This window comes from Platichthys flesus, chromosome 14 (genome assembly GCF_949316205.1).
Source record: "Platichthys flesus chromosome 14, fPlaFle2.1, whole genome shotgun sequence".
Classification (NCBI taxonomy): domain Eukaryota; kingdom Metazoa; phylum Chordata; class Actinopteri; order Pleuronectiformes; family Pleuronectidae; genus Platichthys; species Platichthys flesus.
Window position 1 is genome coordinate 7288200 of NC_084958.1, and position 20506 is coordinate 7308705.

The following is a 20506-nucleotide window of genomic DNA, read 5'->3' on the forward strand; positions in this document are numbered from 1 at the left end:
GGAAGGAGGAGAGAGCAACTGTCTTTGCCCATCACATGTAAAACCATTCCCTTTCTGGGGGTTTCCTTGCTCTTACCTCCATTGCACCTGTTGTCACTTTCATTTGCACCAAAGCAGATGCATTTAATTCCTAAATGGACAGATTGATATTCCTGAAGTTTAACTCACTTTGCGTTTTACTGTGATGATTATGTGTTCACCTCATTTTTTTGAGCAGTGTATAAAGCTGTGTATATAAATTGCTTTATATACGACTTGCAGTTAATTTGCTGAAGTACAAAAATGCAAATATATTGAATTACTTTCTGCTTTAAACATCTTATTCAAGTAAATGGATCAAAGTATTATCGGAGATGTATCATACTCAACTTTATATTTAGACTATTGATACTATTTTTTTTTTTTTAAATGTATAGAAATTTATATATTGTAGTTTGTAAAGGACTATTATCTACAGTTTGGTAGTTTATAGTGGTGGTTCTCAAATGGGAGTCAGTAGACCCCGGGGGTCCATGAAAAAGTTTACAGATTAATCCATTTATATTAGGCTACTAGGTATAAGGGTATTCTGTGTTGACATAGTAACAATATTTTTAATACATGTCTTACATCTTTCTAAGACACTTTCTTATGTTGATCTTTAACAAAGAAGTCTAAAAAAAATATATGCTGTGTCAAGTATGTCAAATTATTCCAAGGGAGATACATGAGAGGGTCCACCGAATATTTTGTATCTAGTAGGGAGGGGGTCCTTGGCTGAAAAACCACTCGAGAAACCAATGGCTTATGGTTTAGTGGTTCCTCTTGGGGCCAGGCTTCCTCCAAGGTGGCACACGATAAATCCGGGGGATACTGATATGAATAATTCGGTCTGATACACAAATCTGTTTTCATTGATGGACTTAAATCTTTAAGAAAAAACAGTTTGGACATTGAAGTTATTTATATAAAACCACATTGGAAGTGAAAGTGTTTAAACTCTAAAACTTTAAACTCTTTTTGAAAACTGAGAACCATCAGTTTAATCTTTATCAATGTATTGTATTAAACCTACCGATCATATTTCATATGCAAATTCCTCAATCAGTGAAGCAGCTACACGTCATAATGATGATGAAAATGCTTATGCTGATACCAGGCTGTACAAGATTACACAAAGGCATGTATTAGTTTCCCTCTCTCTCTTGGCTGCGTGTTTACGCCCTCATCCACTGACGTTCACAGATGTTGTGTCATTGGTTATTTGCAAGTTGTTCAAGGTAGAGAGAGGAGGAGGAGGAGGAGGGTTTCAGGAGCGCAGCAATTCCCTTCACTTCAGTGCGCAAGAACGCACGGAGTCAGTAAAGGGACCCACAGAAACCCCCGGAGGATTATTACTAGATTTTAACCTCTTTACCAAATAGTTTTATATCTAGCATCGAATACGTTTTTACGAAACGAAATAAAATACTTTGGCGGATATGTCGGGAGACGTTTCAAAGGGAATCTTTCTCCTTTTCTCCATGTTTCTGGAGCCAGTGAGTATATTTGATCACTTTGACTTTATTTCCTCATGACTTCAGCTCGTGCAGCTTTTTAGATTCTCTATCGGCTTCTCTCCTAATTGTGGCAATGATAGGTTAACCCATTTTAATCTAGTGGTGAGTTTTCTATAAGTGGAAGTTGGTGCGCACGCCGGTGCTCTCCAAACCCAGCTTTGGATGTGCTGCACACCGGTGGGGAGCTCGATGTCACTGGCCAACATGCAGTCAAATTGTATTTGTATTGTGACAAATCATAATATACGTTATCTCCAGGCAGTTTACTTAGTGAGATCGAAACCCTACAACATTATAAAGCAACCCAACAGTTCCCACAATGAGCTAACACATGGGGACTATGGAGAGAAAACTTCCTTTTAACTGGAAGAACCTTTCCAGTAAAGCCAGACTCAATGAGAGCTTCTGCCTCGACCTGTGGGGTGAGCAAAGAAAAACGGGGAATAGGGGAGAGAGAGACCATAGGATGGCGGGGGGAGCAGAAACCCCAACCCTCATTTTTTATTTTTAAAGTTTAAAGTCCCCAACACTTCCTACAGCATCATCACTCTTTTATCATATGTTCACACTGAGCGTGTGTCTTGCGTGTGTCTCCTCAGGCACCACAGACGAAGCCAGCAGCTTCTTAATGACATTTTACACCAAACAGAACATTGTGATTGTTCCTCAGTGACACTCATGTGTTTTATGTCCTTGATGAAGCCACTAAAGGTGTCCGCTTGTCTCCCCACAGGGACACCATGGCAACGAGCTCTTTTGTCTGTCTCTGTACTCTCTGGTCCCTACTGTCTCTATCCACAAACTGTCTCCTGTAGAGAAGCATGTATGATTCATGCTGGAATTCAATAGGGAGGTCATATCCCTCAGAATAGCAACCTGGCTTTTATATGAGAATTTGCACACACCCATGTTTCCATACCACCAGTGATAAAATAAATCGAGTGAGGGAAATGATGGGAAGTGCTGTGCGGGGTGAGCAAGGTAAAAGTAATGATGATCATCATGATGATGGAGTGCAAGACGTTTTCTCCTGATACTCTAGCTTGCAACGCTGAAGGCACCACTGATCCATCACTGACAGCATGTTCTGGAGTCACATAGTCCAAAGTATCACAGCGCATGGGACGTTGCCCTAGGAGTATGATAAATCATAATTTAAAGGGGGGAGTCACCTTGTGTGGCAAGGAGAGAGGCTGGAGTCACATGGAGTCATTTTGCTGAATTAACAATAGCCACATACTACCAGTCTGATTAATGTCCACAGAGAGAGAGACTCATCCACCTAAGTAACAGCAATAAATCTTGTGGTCCTGCAGAGGGTCTCTGTATTCCCTGGTGATAAACCCTCATGGATTCAGCTTCATATGGAAGCAGTTCATGCATACCTGAGGATTCCCTACAATTTCAAAATATGCACATCTACAGAATATGACTGTTGAATCATCGGCAAGAGATTGATTTTGTGTCTGCCATGTGTCGGCCGGTTGGAGAGATTAATGGTGGCTCCGGCTGGTTCATCTCTGGCGGACATCAGCGGAGTTGAGAGCTGTGCTTACCTTCATGTTTCACGCTGTACAACTCTTTGCCTAACAGATACAAAATGAAGTGTGACCTCAGAGATGCACAGAAAACATGTTTAAAATGTTCTCTCCACAGGTGTTTTCAGTGCATAATCAGATGTGCGACATGATGAGGGAGATAGAAAAAGAGAGAGACACGTGTGAGGCTCACATTGAGAACAGAACAACAGGTATGTGGGTTTTGTGTGCATGTGTCTTGGCTGCACACTCTGTCTTGTCGAAATTTGTTAAATTCACCAGTGGCACAACAGGCTCTAAAGACAACAGAAGCTGTTCAGACCTCCCCTCTGGCTTCACATTACACTGGGCATGGTTGAACAGTGTTTTTCACCTAAAGCCAGCCACTTGTTGTCACATGTGCTCACGTTTAGTTTCAAGTGATCACGCTCTCATTAACACTGAATGCTTTGAAGATGAACACAGCAGTAGGTGTGCAACAATGGAACTGATTTGTCCTTTCGATTAATTGCAGATGAAATAAAGGTAAGATGACACTTTATTGATCCCACGGTCCATCAAGCCACAACTTCAGAGGGAGGTAGACAGGTGAAGGAAAAAGGCAATAGAATATGAAAAAAGTTACATAAAAATACAAAATAAAATAAACATGCAGAGAATAAGTTATAATATAAACCTTTCACCACAGACAGAACTATTTTTTGTAGAAAAATGTGATTAAATGTCCAATGTGTAAGATTTAGGTCTAAAGGCGGAAATTATAAAATTATTTTAGTGATGTTTTTACTGGTATTTTTCTTCAAACCTGTATAAATTGCTGTTTGCTTTACCCTAGAATAGGCTTTTTTATTTAATTACTTTATATCTACATCAGGAGCAGGTCTTCTCTACGGACTCTGCCATGTTATTCCACCAAACTGGTGAAATTAAATATCGTTTGAGTTTTTATGAAAACTGTTAAGGAGTGGAGGGTGAAGTAAGTGAGTATTCAGCTGCAACATGCAACTTTACCACTAGATGTCACTAGATTCTACACACTTGTCCTTTAAGTAAAGTGCAGTGGTGCAGAATAATTGCAAAAGGTTTTATGCTTTATAAGTGCATTGCTATCAAGAGATATTTAAATAAATATATGTATATATATATATATATATATATAGACTGTTAGGTAAATTATACAAAAAATTATGCACAAAAGAACATTTGCATAAAAAATTGCTAAGTGCAGTGTTGCACACTTACAGCACAGATTTATTCTCTATAGGAATATAACTCTACTTTGTTTAGCCCCTATTATCTGCCAGTGTCAGATCAACAGTGTCTTTCCGAACTGCAGGTTTCAGGAGACTGTATTTGCTTTCACACACAGTAAAAGTAATTAAATACTAATTATTTTTTAATTTGAATATCACATTGCACGCTGTAAATTCAAACAAATGTAAATGCAGGTAAATCCTCCGGGGGATGATGTATATCTCACTTGGCCAACTGATTTATCATATTGTTAAACTGTTGCGCAGGTGCTGATTTCCAAGTGACCTGATTCTGCATCCAGAGACCAAACACACTATATGTTGAATTCAAATGATAATGTGTAACGAAGCACAGGGAGCTGTTTAAGTCATGTTGGCTGCGTGTTGACTTCGGTCATCTGCTGTTTGGAACCCAGCCTGGCTGTAACGACAGCTGACCTGAGCACACACACTGTGGCTGCCATGGGAACTTCAGTGTTCCCCCTTTAATCAGACTGTTGTTTGTCTGTGGACCTGATTAATGTTACAACAGCATCAAACACGTTCAGTCCAAAATCTTGTGTTTAAAGCTTGTTCTCTTCGATTGTAAGGTATCTTCGTGTTTGACAAATGTTTTTTCGCTCTCTCTCTGTCAGGTTGCAGTGGGACGTGGGACAAGATCACCTGCTGGCCCAGTGCCGACATCGGAGAGGTGGTTACCATCCCTTGTCCCAAATACCTCTTCTACTTCTCCAGGGATGTCCTTACACGTAAGAATCACATTTGCTAAATAGGGTGATTGTGTGTGAAAGAACGAAAAGACAATCAAGTGACTACTCTGTGTTGATGTGTGTGATGGTCCGCAATCTCAGATGTTTCTATGCTTCATGACGTTCCGTCTCTTATATTACAGTATTGTAAAACTCAAAACACATGGCACAGCTGAGCCAAAAAATACAAACTTCTCATAGAGTCTAGATTCAAGATTTTTTATTGTCAAAGCACAACAATAACATTAAGCAGACGCTGGCAGTGAAATGCTTGAGTCTCAGGCTCTCTTCTAGCAATGCTCAAGTAATTACAACCTATAAAATCAAATAAAAAAGAAGTAGTATAAAATAGAATAAAATAGAATATCAAAATTTAAAATAGAAAATAAAGTATATATATCTAAATATATATATAAACAGCTGAGGAGAAAAAAAAAACAAAAAAAAAAACATACTGGCATCATCCACCCACAACATATGTTTGTCCTGGTTTTATATATGAGAAGCCTCAAATGGAAGCAGTACTAATTATGAATGCTAAGGGAGACCACTCTCTTGAGAATTTCTAGGATGAATCAGCATGTGTTTGTACAGTACATCCTGAGATTATTCGCCCCTGAACTTCCCTTATATCTCCATTTGTCATTAATTACCACGAGTCTCCTGACTGTAATTAGGCTGTAAGAGTTGATGCAGTTTTGTATTAGTATTAAGAGAACACTGACTCAGGGACATGGTCCTTTAAAGGAACACTCATCAGTTCTTTTTTTTATATTTACAACAAATTAAATAGCTGCTGTATGTGCACTGTACTGTATGTGTGTCAGTCATATTGTTGAATCCATAGAGAATTACAGCAACTTTACACTTCCATTGGTATTTTAGCATCTTTAGCTCAGAGAGGCGGTGGTCTAGTGGCAGAAACTTGGACTATGGGCAGAGAAGGTCTCTGGTTCGTCTCTGGTTCGACTCCACGGAGAGACAACCAGAGACGAACCTGGATTGATTTGTCCAAAAATCCAAGAGTCTCCCTGAGCAAGGCACCTTACTCCCCCAACAACTGCTACCCGAGCGCCGTACATGGTCGCTCACTGCTCTGTGTGTCTGCAACAGATGGGTCAAAAGCAGAGATTAAATTTCCCTACCTGCATGAGTGTGCCTTTGCATGTCTGTGCATGTGTTTGGGATGAATAAATGGATCTTAGTCTTAATCTTAATCATTGTTTTGGTTCACCGCTCTCATAGCATAGTTTTTTACCACCAAAAAGAGGCATTGTTTTTTTTCTGATATAGTCACTGTACATTACAGAGTCAGCCCCAATCAGCAACAGCAAAGTGCTTGTGAAGATGTTGCAGCATTTAACATCTATATAGATCCCTCAGGTGGTGAAGACCATCTAAATTAAAAAAAAAGTTTGGCTTACCTGCATCCTATGGACACAATCAACAGGTCCAAATGAATGCTAAACAAATTCACCATATCACACTTCATTTAATAATATGTTGTTGTTACGTTTTTTGATATGGTCAAAACCTGTGTTTAAAATATCATAGTCATGTCATAGTGACAAAACCTACAGAGAATTGCATTAACTCTGCATTTCCCATCAGCTCTAGAGAGCTTTTTAGCATTGTTTTGAATTTATGGCACACAAAACTGTAATTGCTCTCATGAACCTTGTTTAAGGGAGGAGGTGGCAGCTGTTTTCAGCTGCTCTGATATGCAGAGTTGTAAGCTACCCTCCCCAGTACCTAATAGAGACAAGGTTGGTGATAAGCTACTGCAGTGCTGTAGCATTTGTTGGCTAAAGAGCCATATTTTGTGTCAGTACAAATAGAAGTTAAAAAACGACTAAAAAGAAAGTGAATATTGGTGCAGATTCATCAAGATATCTGAAAAATAACCACTTCTAACTAGAATGGACAGGGGTGAAAAGATAAACTTTTCCCAAAATCCGATACCCACAGCGTTATCTGTACTATGAACAAGTGCACGGTCAACAGCTTCCAGCTGTTAGTGACTTCAGTTGTTTTACATTGAACCTGCTTCAGGGGGCTCTCTCCCCATGTACACTAACCAGTATTTCGCATTAAGGGCATAGGAAGGAACTCGAACCAAAGACTTATTATCATTAAGCAACGCTCTATGTGGAGAAAGACGTTTTTTTGAGGGGGAGCAGTGATGTGACCCAGATGGGAGATGGTGTGACCTGAGAGAGGAATGCTGTCCTGGGAAAAGAAAGAGACAGATGTGGAATTGCCAGATTTGTGGGGTTGAAGGCAGAAGTATATTTTGCAGACATGTCAGAGGTTCACAGGATCAACAGGCCTTTGCTGTTCAAGGGACCAGAATGACGTGCAGAGGCCTTACAAGAAGGACGGGGGGATTGTAAGTGACCTCTGCTCTACTGATGTGAATGATGTAAATTATGCAGTAAATCAGCAAATCAGTGCAGGTCTCTGCTGGTTAAACCTGATCCACTCTTAGGTTATGTAGCAAGGACCTAATTAGGGGTTGATAAACAGTCCCATTATTTGCATTGTAAATTATTGTTGTAGACAGGTAAAGAGCCTTTCATCTCCAAGTTTGAGCATGTCAGGGACCAAGTTAAACAGCCTTGTTTGTGTAGTAGTGTCCTGTTTTCATTTTTAGGTTTCAGAACTTTGAGAAGGGAAGCATTTTAGAGAAACATGATTTATTGACACATCTCGAGCCATTCATTTCACACAACATTAAAAAAAACAAGGAACAGAAACTTGGCGCCGGAGATACAGGGGCCAAGTCATACATTTTGTTGAGATAGAGTTTGCCATTTTCATGAACTCCTAGTAGGTCTTATGCAAACATGCAGTCATTCATCTCTTTTAATAAGACAAGCAACTCACCCTCACTTCAGGCTCAGTGTGACTCAGTCTCTGTCTCAGTGGCTTCACCCTCATGCCATAATATTAAGCTGAGCTCAAGCTGTTCAAGGCAAGCTAATATAAATCTTCCTCCGAGTTATAATTAGGAAGGATAAAGCATTTGACTGTTTAACATTGATAGAAAAGCACATCCTGGAAATCAAACCGATGATGGGGGTGATTAACTGATTTGACGTCCTGGTTGTCGTGCATTACTCTGAAAATCCTTGCTGTCATGTTTTGGGGGATGATGAAAGCATTCTTCTGGCAATCCCTCAAACAAGCCAAATCCAGTGGTGGCATGGACTGAAACAGCAGGGGCTTATCATCGCCTTTGTGTCTTGTCATGTTGTTTGAGGAGGCTAAGCCTCCGTCTTCTCTGCAATACGCCGTTCAGGTATTTGTGAGCTGACCGTATTTGAATGCCAAATACATTCTAAGACTTTGGATTGTTGGTCGTTTCCCAACACGGTCTTGATTTGATAGTGGCTTGTGCAGCGATATGGTTGGGAAATGTGAGGAATGTTCTACATTTAGATTTCCACACTTGCATTTAGCACACGGATTAAATTGTCGCCAACAGACAACTTCTTTTCTTATATTTACAGGAGAGGCGATTGATAAATGCAAGAAATAAATGTTACACAATGAGAGACTTAGCTAAATCACAGCGATGTCTAATAAATGATAAGTGCCTCCTCTGCATAGTGAGGCATTTACTTGAATTTTCAGTATAAAAGTCTGATAACTCCTTACAACTCTTCTGTAACACATCTTTGTATGCAACATTACCTAAATATTTGGATCATGTTTATGAGTACTCAAGTCAATTTCTCATTTCTTAAATAATTTCAGTGTGTGATAGATGTCTGATTCTGATATTGATGTGGTGCTGCACATAGATGCGGTCATTAAAACTAACCAGGAAGTCCTAATCCATCTCAGTTGTGTTCACTGAAATAGATTTTAAATACATTTTTATCTATGTCCTTGTTTTAAGTGGTACAGATATTAAACAATCCCCATTGAAAAATGTCCTATTTTTTTCTCATTTGTCTCATTTACACTAGTGTGTAGAATATTGGACTCTACTCTGAGCTCTAGTCTTTTCTTTTGTCTCCAGAGCTCGACTAAATTGTGCTCTGGACTGCAAACCTATATCTATTCTAAACTCTTTAAAAAGCACCAGTCATCTCTGCTGTTCTTAGCTGAGAGACGAGAGCTCTACTCTGCAGCTCTATCTTCTCCTAGATGATCAGTCCAAGGCAGTTTTTCACCTTTCACTTCTGCCCCCATGGGCCGGCCAGTGTAAAAATATCTCTCTGCTCCACTGTTGGCCTCCTGGGGTGTGTGCCTGCATGTGTGTGTGCAACCTGGCAGTCTTCTTAAGATACAAATGGAGGTTAATACACATGGGAACAGTCTTGGCATCTCTGAGCCAGTGGGGCTTTCTGATCCCCCTCACTCTTTCATTCTACTTCCTTTTTGTATAAGAGAGTATTCCACTGAGACACATGCATCTCAGCGAGACATAATTAATTGTGAGCATTTTTTTTGCCTTGCAAGTCACAAACAAACACACATTTACACACACACACACGCACACACGCACACACACACCCACACACCCACACACACACACATTTATGTGGAACACACTGAAGCAATTAATTGTATTCTATAAGAGTAATGTTGAGTATTCCCTTTGCCCCTCTGCTCATTAGGTAACCTGTCAAAGACCTGCACCGAGGACGGCTGGACCCCGATCAGCATGGACTCCTACATAATGGACTGCGGATACAATCCCAACAGCACCATTGATGATAATACTGTCAGTATGGCAGCCAGTTTAGACCCGCACAATGGCCCCATGTTTCTATGGTTGTGTGGTCGACAAGTTAATTGTCACTTCAGATGATTCGCTTCAGTTTCTGTAACTTTTTCGTTGCAGGGACACTTCTTCACCGCCATTAAAGTGGGTTACACCATCGGCCACAGCGTGTCGCTCATCTCTCTCACGGTTGCCATCATCATACTGTGTCTCTTTCGGTAAGTAGATCCATCAACCTTTCCCTAATGTCCCCGCATGAAGGCAATCAAACACCTTTTTTCCATCATTTGGAACAATAAAATTCCGGTTTCACACCGTACTTCCTGCATTTTATAGAAGATTTACTGTGTTTTTCACACCGTAATGTGACAAAAAGAAATTGTTGTTCAAACTTGACACGATCTGCAGCTGCAGCATCTCTCAAGCAAAGTGGTCGAGTGCAAGCGTCCATAAAGTCCATGCACTTAAGACGATCCGCTGTTGTTCACAGCGTGTTCCCATCAGTCCTATCTGGTTGCAGAGAGAAAATATGTGTTCATGTTGGCATGGAACAGAACGCATCATTAGAATAGGTTTATAAGGGTTCGTGTGTAGCTTCTATTAAAGGCCTCGCTCTTCATTTGGGTGTGTTTGCTTTTGGACTGTTTGTGTGTTATGGGCTAAACAACATGGGGATGTGTTTACTCCTCGGCCTTATTAAATGCCAATGGTTTGGACTTGTGAGCAGGGACACAGGATGTGAACAGCGTTTGACTGTTTATGTTGAGCTGCAGTTGCGATGTTCAGGCAGCTGGCCGATGTAGTGTGTCATTGCGCCCGTGTCTTCTGGGCCAACTCTCCTAATTGGTTGATACAATTCACCCTCCAATCATAAGCTCACCGGGAAGGCATTTGTTGGAAAGCATCCAGCAGAGAAAATTTAGATTAGTGACATTTTCTCGGAAAAAAAACGCCTGATTTGTCCATGTTTACTTCTGTTCTGAATGTCATGTCATGAGCCTGATAAATATATGTTTCTACTGGAAGATAAACTCCATGTAAAGTATGAAACAGATACAGATGTCTTGACATTTAGATAACAGCACGGTTCAGCACAGTATAGGAGCATGTCACAGGGTATGAGTCATGTACAGTAAGTGTTTGTAATGGCTACACTGTTCACCACATATAATGGTGGAAGAAGAGCTGAAAGCGTTTAAGTGAAAGTGCAAATATATGGACAGATGGACAAGTCCAGTTAAATTACCACATTAACCTTTCAACTTGTTTTAAGTAAGTACTTGCTTTTAAATAGATTTGAAGTTCTGAAAGTAGACTTAATTTGTCTGGTTTATTTCTTTACAGGAAGCTGCACTGCACGAGAAACTGCATCCACATGCATCTCTTTGTGTCTTTCATACTGAAGGCCGTAGCTGTGTTCATCAAGGACGTGGTTCTGTATGATGTTGGCGAGACAGAAAACTGCCAATCATCTGTGAGAGTGCTCTACAATCCCCCATACCCTTCTCTCTCTCCGTGCTGTTGAACACTCCCGCCTCATTCGCCAATGTGTCGGTTTTATTAGCAAAGCCGCAAAGTTTATTAGATTTTTTTCCCTGCCTATCGAAGGTCCTGTTCTACGTATATCAAGTTGACTCTTCAATTGAAAGCAAGCAGCACTGACGTTTTTGTACTGCATCTACTGAATTACTCACGCATGCAGACTTTACTGACCTTAGATCTTTGTCTCAGAGTTTACTTAACCTGCGAGAGCTCAAGTGCTCCTGGGTGCAGCACTGTTTGCTGAGTGGCGTTCACTCCTCATGTGCCATTTCCCCATTCATGTGTCCAGCAGGATGTTGTGAGAGTTCCTGTTTGCCGAACATAAACCTGAACAACAGACAGCTTTGTCAATATATCAAATTCAGAGTTTTGATCAATGTGTCTCGACAACACGACCGTGACAGTATCGTAGTGCTGTATGTGAGATAAGGAGCCAGATAAACTCCAGGATCTAGTTCCACGTCCATGAGGATTTTTTTATTTCATTTGATTGATCAGGTCACCAGCGTCACTGGTGTAGGCTTAAATCTCGCTCCAGCTGAATCTACTGTTTTATCACAAGAGAGGATTAGATCAGCAGACTGTAAATCACCTACTTCACTGTCTCTAACCAATCGTTAATGGCTTAATTCAGATATGTCCTCTTCAGGGTACACAGATTGTCCTAACACAGCTGCCCACCCTCTCAACTCTTAATTTAGTAAGGACAGGATTTTTTTTGTAGAAAGTAACACATGATGTTAAACTGATGATGTAAAACTGGAAAAACCTAATTTAAAATATCATTTGGAAAATGCAAATTTCTAAAACTCCTGCAGGGAACAAAACCTTTATAAACAACCTTGGAACTAAAACGCGCAATGTTTGTTTTGTTGCTGCAATGCTAAATGAGCAGAATTACAAAACTTTATTTTGAAAAGTTGTGAATTTGTAGGTTTAAAGATTGTGTGAATTGGGCCAGTGATGGAAGAAATCAAGTGACACTAATACAAGTAGCACTTGTTTCCATTCTGGTAAAACTGTGGTTTTCATTATATCGCAAAGATTTCAGCTCAATGACAAAGATCAATAGGTTCAATATTATACTGAATTACCTTAGAATATGAAGCACATCTGAGGAGGATGGTTTCACTTCTCTAAGAAGAAATTGCAAAGCAACCTTTAGCAGTGAGAGACTGCATCAAGGGACAGGGACCAGTGAAAGAGAGGATGCATGACTACAAAGATGTGCCAGGACACTGATTTCCCTTTTAATGTTAAATCGGAAGCTGTAACCAGGATCTGTAACTTATCCTACAATTATTTGCAGCAGATGACCAAATAAATGTATTTCACAACATGTTGAACCACATCCAGAGCATAATTTTCCCTCATACTTATAGAAAGTTAAGCAGTAAAAGATATCCTGCTAAATTCACAACACTGAATTTTACCTCTACCATTGTTCAGTGGTTTCTGTGAGTGGTGGCTCAGTAGATACAACGAGCCATCCACCAACGGTCGTTGGTTCGATCCCACTCTCCCCCATTCAGCGTGCCCTGGGGCAAGATACTGAACCCCAAATCGCCCCTGATAGCTGTGCCGGCAGTGTATGAGTGATGTGTGATAGAGAAAGTGCTGGATGCAGATGCACTGTATGAATGTCTGCCTGAATGGGCGATTGATAGAACTATACTGTATAGAGCTTTTAGTGGTCGTCAAGACTACAAAAGCGCAATATAAGTGCAGACTATTTAAGTAGTGTCTCACACTGTAGGCCTATTGAGTAACATTTGCAGAGCAGGTAGTGCGACGGCATCTGTTACGCCCCCTGGGACACAAACATCAGTATCTTCCCATGTGTGGCACTTGAGATTGAAACCATCAATATGAATATGAAATGCACTTTGATTGCAGATTTAATCAGTCTCGAAGTCCATTTGTATAATCAGACTCAGCACAATCATAACCCATGTAGAATTTTCTCTACTCACAGTAGATTATGTTCCTATTCATTGTGATAATGACGTCTCCTCACTGCTACGTTTGATTAGTGATTTGCCAAGTCTAACAGAATAATTTTAATTTTAAGTCTGACATCAATACTTATTTCAGATTAATCTACTAAAACCATATTCCATGTAGCCTTGTCTGCCGGCAACTAATTTGTCTTCATCATCTGACTTGTGATAGAATTTAATTTATGTACATTCACTGGTAAAGCAATGAGCCACTAACAATATGGTGTGTTTTTTAGGTGGGTTGCAAGGCAGTGGTGGTCTTCTTCCAGTATGGCATCATGGCGAGTTACTTCTGGCTGCTGGTGGAGGGCCTCTACCTCCACACCCTGTTAGCCGTCTCCTTCTTCTCCGAGAGGAAGTACTTCTGGTGGTACATCCTGATCGGATGGGGTACGTGCTGGCCACCATGCCATATGTCTATGAATAGTGATGGCATGCACAAACTCATTTTCAAGGACATTCGATCCGGCCATTTGTCTTGAGTGGGAACCAGAGATCATCAAATGCAATCATCGGGCAACCTGAAAGTCTGTTGTGTCTCTACTACAACAGCCACAACATACGTGATCATATGTTAATGGAAGTGAGGTTTTAATACATGTTGTAGCTATGGGGGGAAATACTGTGCCTTACCATCTGCATATGAATGAGTCCTGCTGCCAGCTTTAGATGAGCAGCAGCAGGCAGTTGCCACTCTGCTCTTGTTATCATTCAGTCCTGCTATGCTTCTGCTGCTTATAGCTCATTTAAATATTTTCTGACACCTTGTCTCACTAAAACAGATCAAACAATGTGGATTTGAACTTCTACTATCAGTCTAATGGTTGCTGATGCAGCAAGGGTGCTCCTTTGAGCTCTTGGTCCACTCACTACACCTCTGGCTTTTTGTAATGGTTCACCATAACATGCATGTATTAATACAGAAGAATTGGCTGAGCTCTTTTGTGCATTCGTCTCGTAACACTATTTCTTTTCAACACTTTTAAATCTCTCAAATACTTCATTTGGCCTCTTGTCCTAAAATTCCACTGCTGCTTGGGGAGAGCGTGGCCTTGGGGATAGAGTGGGTGTTCTGCAACAAGAAGGTTGCCGGTTCAAATCCCACTCTTTCCCATCTGCATGCCTAAGTGTCCTTGGCAAGGTACTGAACCCCTAAAATGGCCCCTCATAAATGCTGAGTGTTCTAAAAATGTAAGTCGCTTTGGACAAAAGCGTCAGCTAAATGAAATGTAATGTAATGCTTGGCTTTGAAATGAACATTCAGCAACCTCCAAAATTTTCTACTGCCCTTTTTTTCCCAACGCACCAATAAAGTGAGTATAAATAGGCCTGAGATGCTGCGTCTGACGGCAGGAAAATGGAAAGAAGCTTGCAGCTTCCCTGCAGATACCACCAATGATCCAATATTGACATAGAGCAAATATGTCAGTTGGTCCAGTTAAAAGTTATGAGCGTATCCAAAATTAAATTTAAAGCAATACAATCATCCTAAAGATTAACAGTGCAAACACCACTCAATGTCATATTTGGTAATGTATGTTTGAACACAGTGGACATAATTGAAATTTTCTCATTGAGATTAGTTTAATGTTGAATTAATTTACAAATTGTCTTGTCTTGTTTATAGGGGCTCCGACTATCTTTATCTCAGCGTGGGTGATTACCAAGGCATATTTAAGCGATCCCGGGTGAGTTACTCCTTTGTCTGGACTTTAATCTTGTTGATAAATGTGATATTAACATCCTTCCCTTTAGATTAAATGGGTTCATTTCAAAAGTCTTCCACTGGCAGGAAGGCAAATGACTGCAAATGGCGACTTCTTTATTCAACTATTGATGTGCAGCAAACAAGTAAATTAGTGTTTCATGGCAAAGCCAGATTGAATAGGTTTCAATAGTCCAAAGGGAGAGGCGTAGTGGTGTTTGTTTAAGTAGCGGAGCACACCTACAAGGCACATGTATGCAGGTGCATAATGTTATTGCTGCTACAGCAGAAAAATAAAGGTACAGTCCAATCCAATGAATGTGGTTCATTGGATTGGACTGCATGAACCACATTGTTCAGTTTGTGTCTGGGTGTTTTGTATTTAGGGTGAACAAGCTTCTGCCTTAGTGTGTTTCTAAAGATAATAATCCTTACAATTTCAATAGGGCCTCACACTTCCAGTTTTCGGGCCCTAACAATGTGGTTAACTCTAAAAAGAAACATATTTTCACACAAGAAACTTTATTATTATGTCACAAGAATATTTTTTTGTAATAACAAAAATGTGTCTTGTTATAACACAAAAAATGTATATTTTTTATGCGATAACTTCCTATATTGTTATATGATCTAACATGTGCAGAGAAGACAATCATTGATGAACATGGCTCTTTTTCATGTTCTGAAGATTCTGCTCGTATTGAACAAGGTGATTGATGTTGTATATGTCTATACTGTCTACAATAAGAAGCCAGTCCTCTTATTAGTAATACTGAGAAGTCTGACTCTCTGGAGGCAGCATCATTTCTTACCCGGGAACAGACAGGCCCATGGATACAGTTAATCTACCCAAGCTCAGCTTTATCCAGGCTGGGTATAATATGTAATGATATAATTATAAAGATATATGATATAATATTTAGGTCTAAGCATCTGAGCACTCAATTTCTCTATATTTGTTCTTGGGGATCTAGTTTCCATATAAAGATTGTGTAGCTTGAATCCTTGGAGACTGTGCTGCTCCAGCTGATCATTGAGAATTGACGATACCCAGAGAGGGTTGCACTCATCCCGGTACAGCCCCGGGTTGGACTGGGAAAGAAATTAACCCCAGGATTTTTCCGCATGCACAGGGGAAGGGTATATGGGTCAGGTTGGTGAAACAAGTCCAGATGGTAGAAGGGGTGTTTTTATTGGTTGTTTGTTATGACACAGGAGACATATCTTCAACCAGCTAAAAATATATAAATATGCAGCCGAATAAGGACTTTCTTGGATGGAATCCTAGTTTGTCTGGGGGTCTTTTTACGTGGAGTTTGCATGTTCTTCAGATGTCTAGATTTTCCCCTGCTACTTTGGCTTCATCCCGCAGTCAAAAGACATGCAGATTGAGATAAGATAAACCGGAGAATCTCAGTGTGAATGGTTGTGTGTCTCTGTATACTGCCCATTCAATGGGCTGGCAAACTGTCCAGGGTGTAACCTGCCTTTTGCCCATTGGGGCTAGGATTGACTCCGGCTCCCCTGCGACCCTCAAAGGATAAGCAGTATAGATAATGGTTGGATGGATAGAAATATTGATCCCGACTTTCTTTTCTCCACTGACAGATGCTGGGAGACGATCGATGACGGTCCATGGTGGATTATCAAAACACCTATCTTAGTCACAATACTTGTGAGAATCGGCACCTTTTCATAAGTAACATGTTAAATACAACACTATGTAATGCAATTGCATAAACATGCATGATACTGTCTTGGCAGGTGAACTTTTTCCTCTTCATTTGTATAATCCGGATTCTGCGACAGAAGATGAATTGCCCTGACATCGGAAGAAAGGAATCCAACCAGTACTCGTAGGTGTTCACTGTCAAGTATACATTTTTTAATATTTGTGTTACTAATGGTGAGCTATAATAGTGTATACATTCATACTCTGGCCTCGAATGTATGGGAGATTTAAGTAGTGTCCTGCCTTCTCTTACTTATTTTTCTACTTTTTTAGGAGACTGGCTAAATCCACCCTGTTGTTGATTCCTCTCTTTGGGATCAACTACATCCTTTTTGCCTTCATTCCAGACCACATCCACCCTCAAGTCAGGATGGTATTTGATCTCATTCTGGGCTCCTTTCAGGTAACATCGCATCACAGCACACAAGGTGTTCAGCAGCCCCTTATCAAGTACGGCCACAGATAGAAGAAAACCTGAAAGTTGAGTAAAGTTCTGTAATAAAATTGGGTCATCAGATTAAGTCAACAAATGGTTTGCATAGCTGACGTGTTTAGTTTTGTACAGTTGAATAATGAGGTTAATGATTTACCGAGTATTAAATTGATTTTAAACACAGAGAGCCAAGTGAACATGTGGAAACCTAGCAATGGAAAGTATTCCTAATTTATAACTTATAGCTTGTCATGATCTAACAGTCATTACTCATGCACAAACATTTTTAGTGTTTTTCCCAGCTGTAACTCTATCATGCTGGTATTTTTTCTTTTCAACTCAGGCAGTTCATATTATCTGCTTCCTCTCCAACAGGGGTTTGTCGTTGCAGTTCTGTACTGCTTTATGAACGGAGAGGTGAGTGAATACAAATGTACAAAAGCTAAATGTCATTTTACCTCCCCACTCTATCATACCCGCTTTAAGGTTCAGTGTGTAAGATTCAGGTTAAATGGATTGATTGGCACACATTGAATATAAAATAATCTGAGTGATGCTTTCATCCATTATATTTAAATACATTTTCATCGGAAGCGGGTTGACTCTACGGAAGCTGCCCTGTTTTTTTACAGTAGTATAGACTGGGAAAAACCAACATATTTTGAGTTTTTATGACAGTTGAAGGCAACCGCAGGGTGAGGGGTATTCAGCTGCAAGTCCACCACTTAATTCTACACACTCAACCTTTAAAACCTTCATCCTGTTTGTCTACCTCTTCCTCGTCTCTCTCGCCACTGCAGGTGCAGTCGGAGATTAGGCGAAAGTGGCGCAGATGGATGCTGCAGAGGTTCCTGGGAGCTGACACCAAGTACCAGCAGCCCTCCATAGGCAGCAACGGCAACAACTTCAGCACCCAGATCACCATGTTGACCAAATGCAGCCCCTCCACTCGCCGGGCATCCGCATGTCAGGAGCAACTGTCATCCATCTGAAACTGTCGGCTTATTTTTCTCCCCCTTTCTCTGTCTCTGTTTCTTTCTCTATGTACTGAATGTGTGGCTCACTGATGCAATGCGGTTGATATTGGTGGCTGAAAGTCAATATGACATTTTAGTGCCGAAGCTAATATTTGTTCATTGTAATTTGATCCATTGCCTGTCAGGGAAAAAAGAGGCAAGTGCTCAGCGTGTTTCTCCCTCGAGTAGAAAGACAACCTGAACCAGCATGGAAACGCTCCACGTGCTCAATGAACGGGATAAAAAGAAATTATCTTAACATGGAGAAATAGCAGCAAGAAAAACAAGAACACTCATTTTCAAAAAACAGTGTGGAGTTTAGGAGGCTTTAAGCATTGCTCAGGCAAGTAATTTGATCTCTACATAAAGGTCATCGTCACACTGATGTACCACTGCGTTGAGGTCAAATGATGAGTCACCCTCTGCTGACTATTGACAAGTTGAAAACCAATTGTCACAATAACATGAACTAAGAGGGGAGGGGGGGATGAAAAGATCCTCATGATCACGATGTGAGTTAAAAGGAGGTGGGATTCCCGACCTGCAGTTTCCATCTAATCTTAGGCTATAGATGGAGCCAGAGACGAGCTGCGTCCTTTAAGAAACATGTTTATGAAAATGTGTTTGTTACACAAGAGGACTCCGAGCACTTACCTTAATGGTCCAAGTTGCCTTGGGGAGCGATGGTAATGACAGTGTCAGGCTGTGATGAAGAGTAGATACGGAGGAAAGCGTATAGTAAGCATGCCCACAAGACGCTCCCTGTCCTGTCTATGACAGTTTTACACAGGACGTACACTCTGATCTGAGTTACTGCCGGATAACATTCCTGAGGAGGGACTGCAGCTCCTGCTTGTGAAATTTATATCAGTTTACAGAGGCTTTTAGTTTTCTTCTGAGCGCTCGGTCACTTGACAGACATTGGTTTTTACTGGTTTTGACACTAATGGACCAGATGTGTTTGATTATTCGTTCACAATACACCACGTTAGGAATTCATATGTGGCAACAACACTTAACAAGTGCAAGAGCTATTCATTTACTTGGAATGATTTTAGTATCCTGTTCTGTTCTTTTTGAGTCTAGTCTGTCCAGGTCTACTCATTTTGGTTATGTTCTATTCTGTTCTAGTCTGTTCTGTGCTATTCTATTCTACTCTAGTCTTGTCTGTTGTAGTCTGCTCTGTTCTAGACTGTTCAATTCTATTTTATTGTATTCTACTCTATTCTAATCTGTTCCAGTCTAGTCCATTCAAATCAGTCTAGTCTCATCTGCTCTGTTTTTAAAGGTTAAATGCACACAGTATGTAGTATTGCTTTATTTTTAGTATATTTTAACTACATACAGTATGTTGTAATGTATTATTTTTTGTCATTCAAGCAGTGTTACATTATTGATGTCCTGCTCAGTTGGTTATTGCAATACTTTATTCGAGACTGAATGAACTCCACAACTGTTGTGTAGTTTGCCAAGAAATGTTTGTTCAGACATTGATGATTCAGAGGAGATGAATCCCCTGACTTTCCTCCCTGAAGTTCATGAGGTCATTTGTAGTTTTAAGGGAAACATCTCAAACATCGACTGGATGGATCACAATTAATATTTAGTTCAGACCTTCATGTTACAAAATTTGATTAATTGTCATAACTATGGTTATGGTTAATGTTTTTATTTAGCACCATCAGGTGAATTTTTATCTTTTGTTCACTCTCAAATCTAAATACATTCCCATCAGCTTCAGCCCTACTTTATGCTTATTAACATGCTAACATGCATGGTGGTGAACAGGTTGGACATAGGCTATCATAACACATACCCCTTTATATACACAGTCCTACATTTGAAGCCACATAATCGGATTAGACAATTTTCAGGTTCAAGTAGTGTTCAACATTTAATTGAGTTCCCACCTTGTTCTTGTCATACCGTGCATGATTGTTGAACTGAAACTAAGATTAAACTAACTGAAAGTACCTCAGACTTAATGTCACACACAGCTTTTGTATATGAGACTGTAGATAGGCCTTATGAGTTGGTTTACAACTTGTAGTGCTCAGGTGACAACTGGAAATCAATGTTTACATTTAAACATGTGAGTTTCTCCCTCATTGCTATTGTTATCACGTCAGTAAAGGTGATTTAGTGTCTCTTATTTGTCAAGTTGAACATGTTGTGTACATATTGTGTACTGTATAGTGGAATCAGCTGTAAATATGTTATTGAACAAAATGTCAGATGAAGGTTAATAAAACCTTTTGCACTGTG

The 20506-nt window shown here is 40.2% G+C and overlaps 1 protein-coding gene across 1 annotated transcript; it reads left to right on the forward strand.

Moving 5' to 3' along the window:
• Positions 1–1349: 1349 nt before the first annotated feature.
• LOC133968880 (vasoactive intestinal polypeptide receptor-like) lies at positions 1350–20505 on the forward strand. Its single transcript, XM_062405122.1, has 13 exons — positions 1350–1517; positions 3195–3288; positions 4965–5078; positions 9707–9813; positions 9934–10031; positions 11158–11287; positions 13592–13745; positions 14983–15043; positions 16669–16735; positions 16825–16916; positions 17066–17195; positions 17601–17642; positions 18026–20505. The coding sequence occupies exons 1-13, from the start codon at positions 1461–1463 to the stop codon at positions 18215–18217; spliced, it is 1338 nt and encodes a 445-aa protein (XP_062261106.1). The 5' UTR covers positions 1350–1460; the 3' UTR covers positions 18218–20505.
• Position 20506: the final 1 nt, after the last annotated feature.

Bases quoted from the DNA above. Each gene is read 5' to 3' on its own strand.
- LOC133968880 (XM_062405122.1), top strand. From the start codon at position 1,461: ATGTCGGGAGACGTTTCAAAGGGAATCTTTCTCCTTTTCTCCATGTTT. The intron at 13,746-14,982 runs GTACGTGCTGGC...TCTTGTTTATAG, and splicing joins GTACATCCTGATCGGATGGG to GGGCTCCGACTATCTTTATC. The intron at 16,736-16,824 runs GTGAGAATCGGC...CTGTCTTGGCAG, and splicing joins CTATCTTAGTCACAATACTT to GTGAACTTTTTCCTCTTCAT.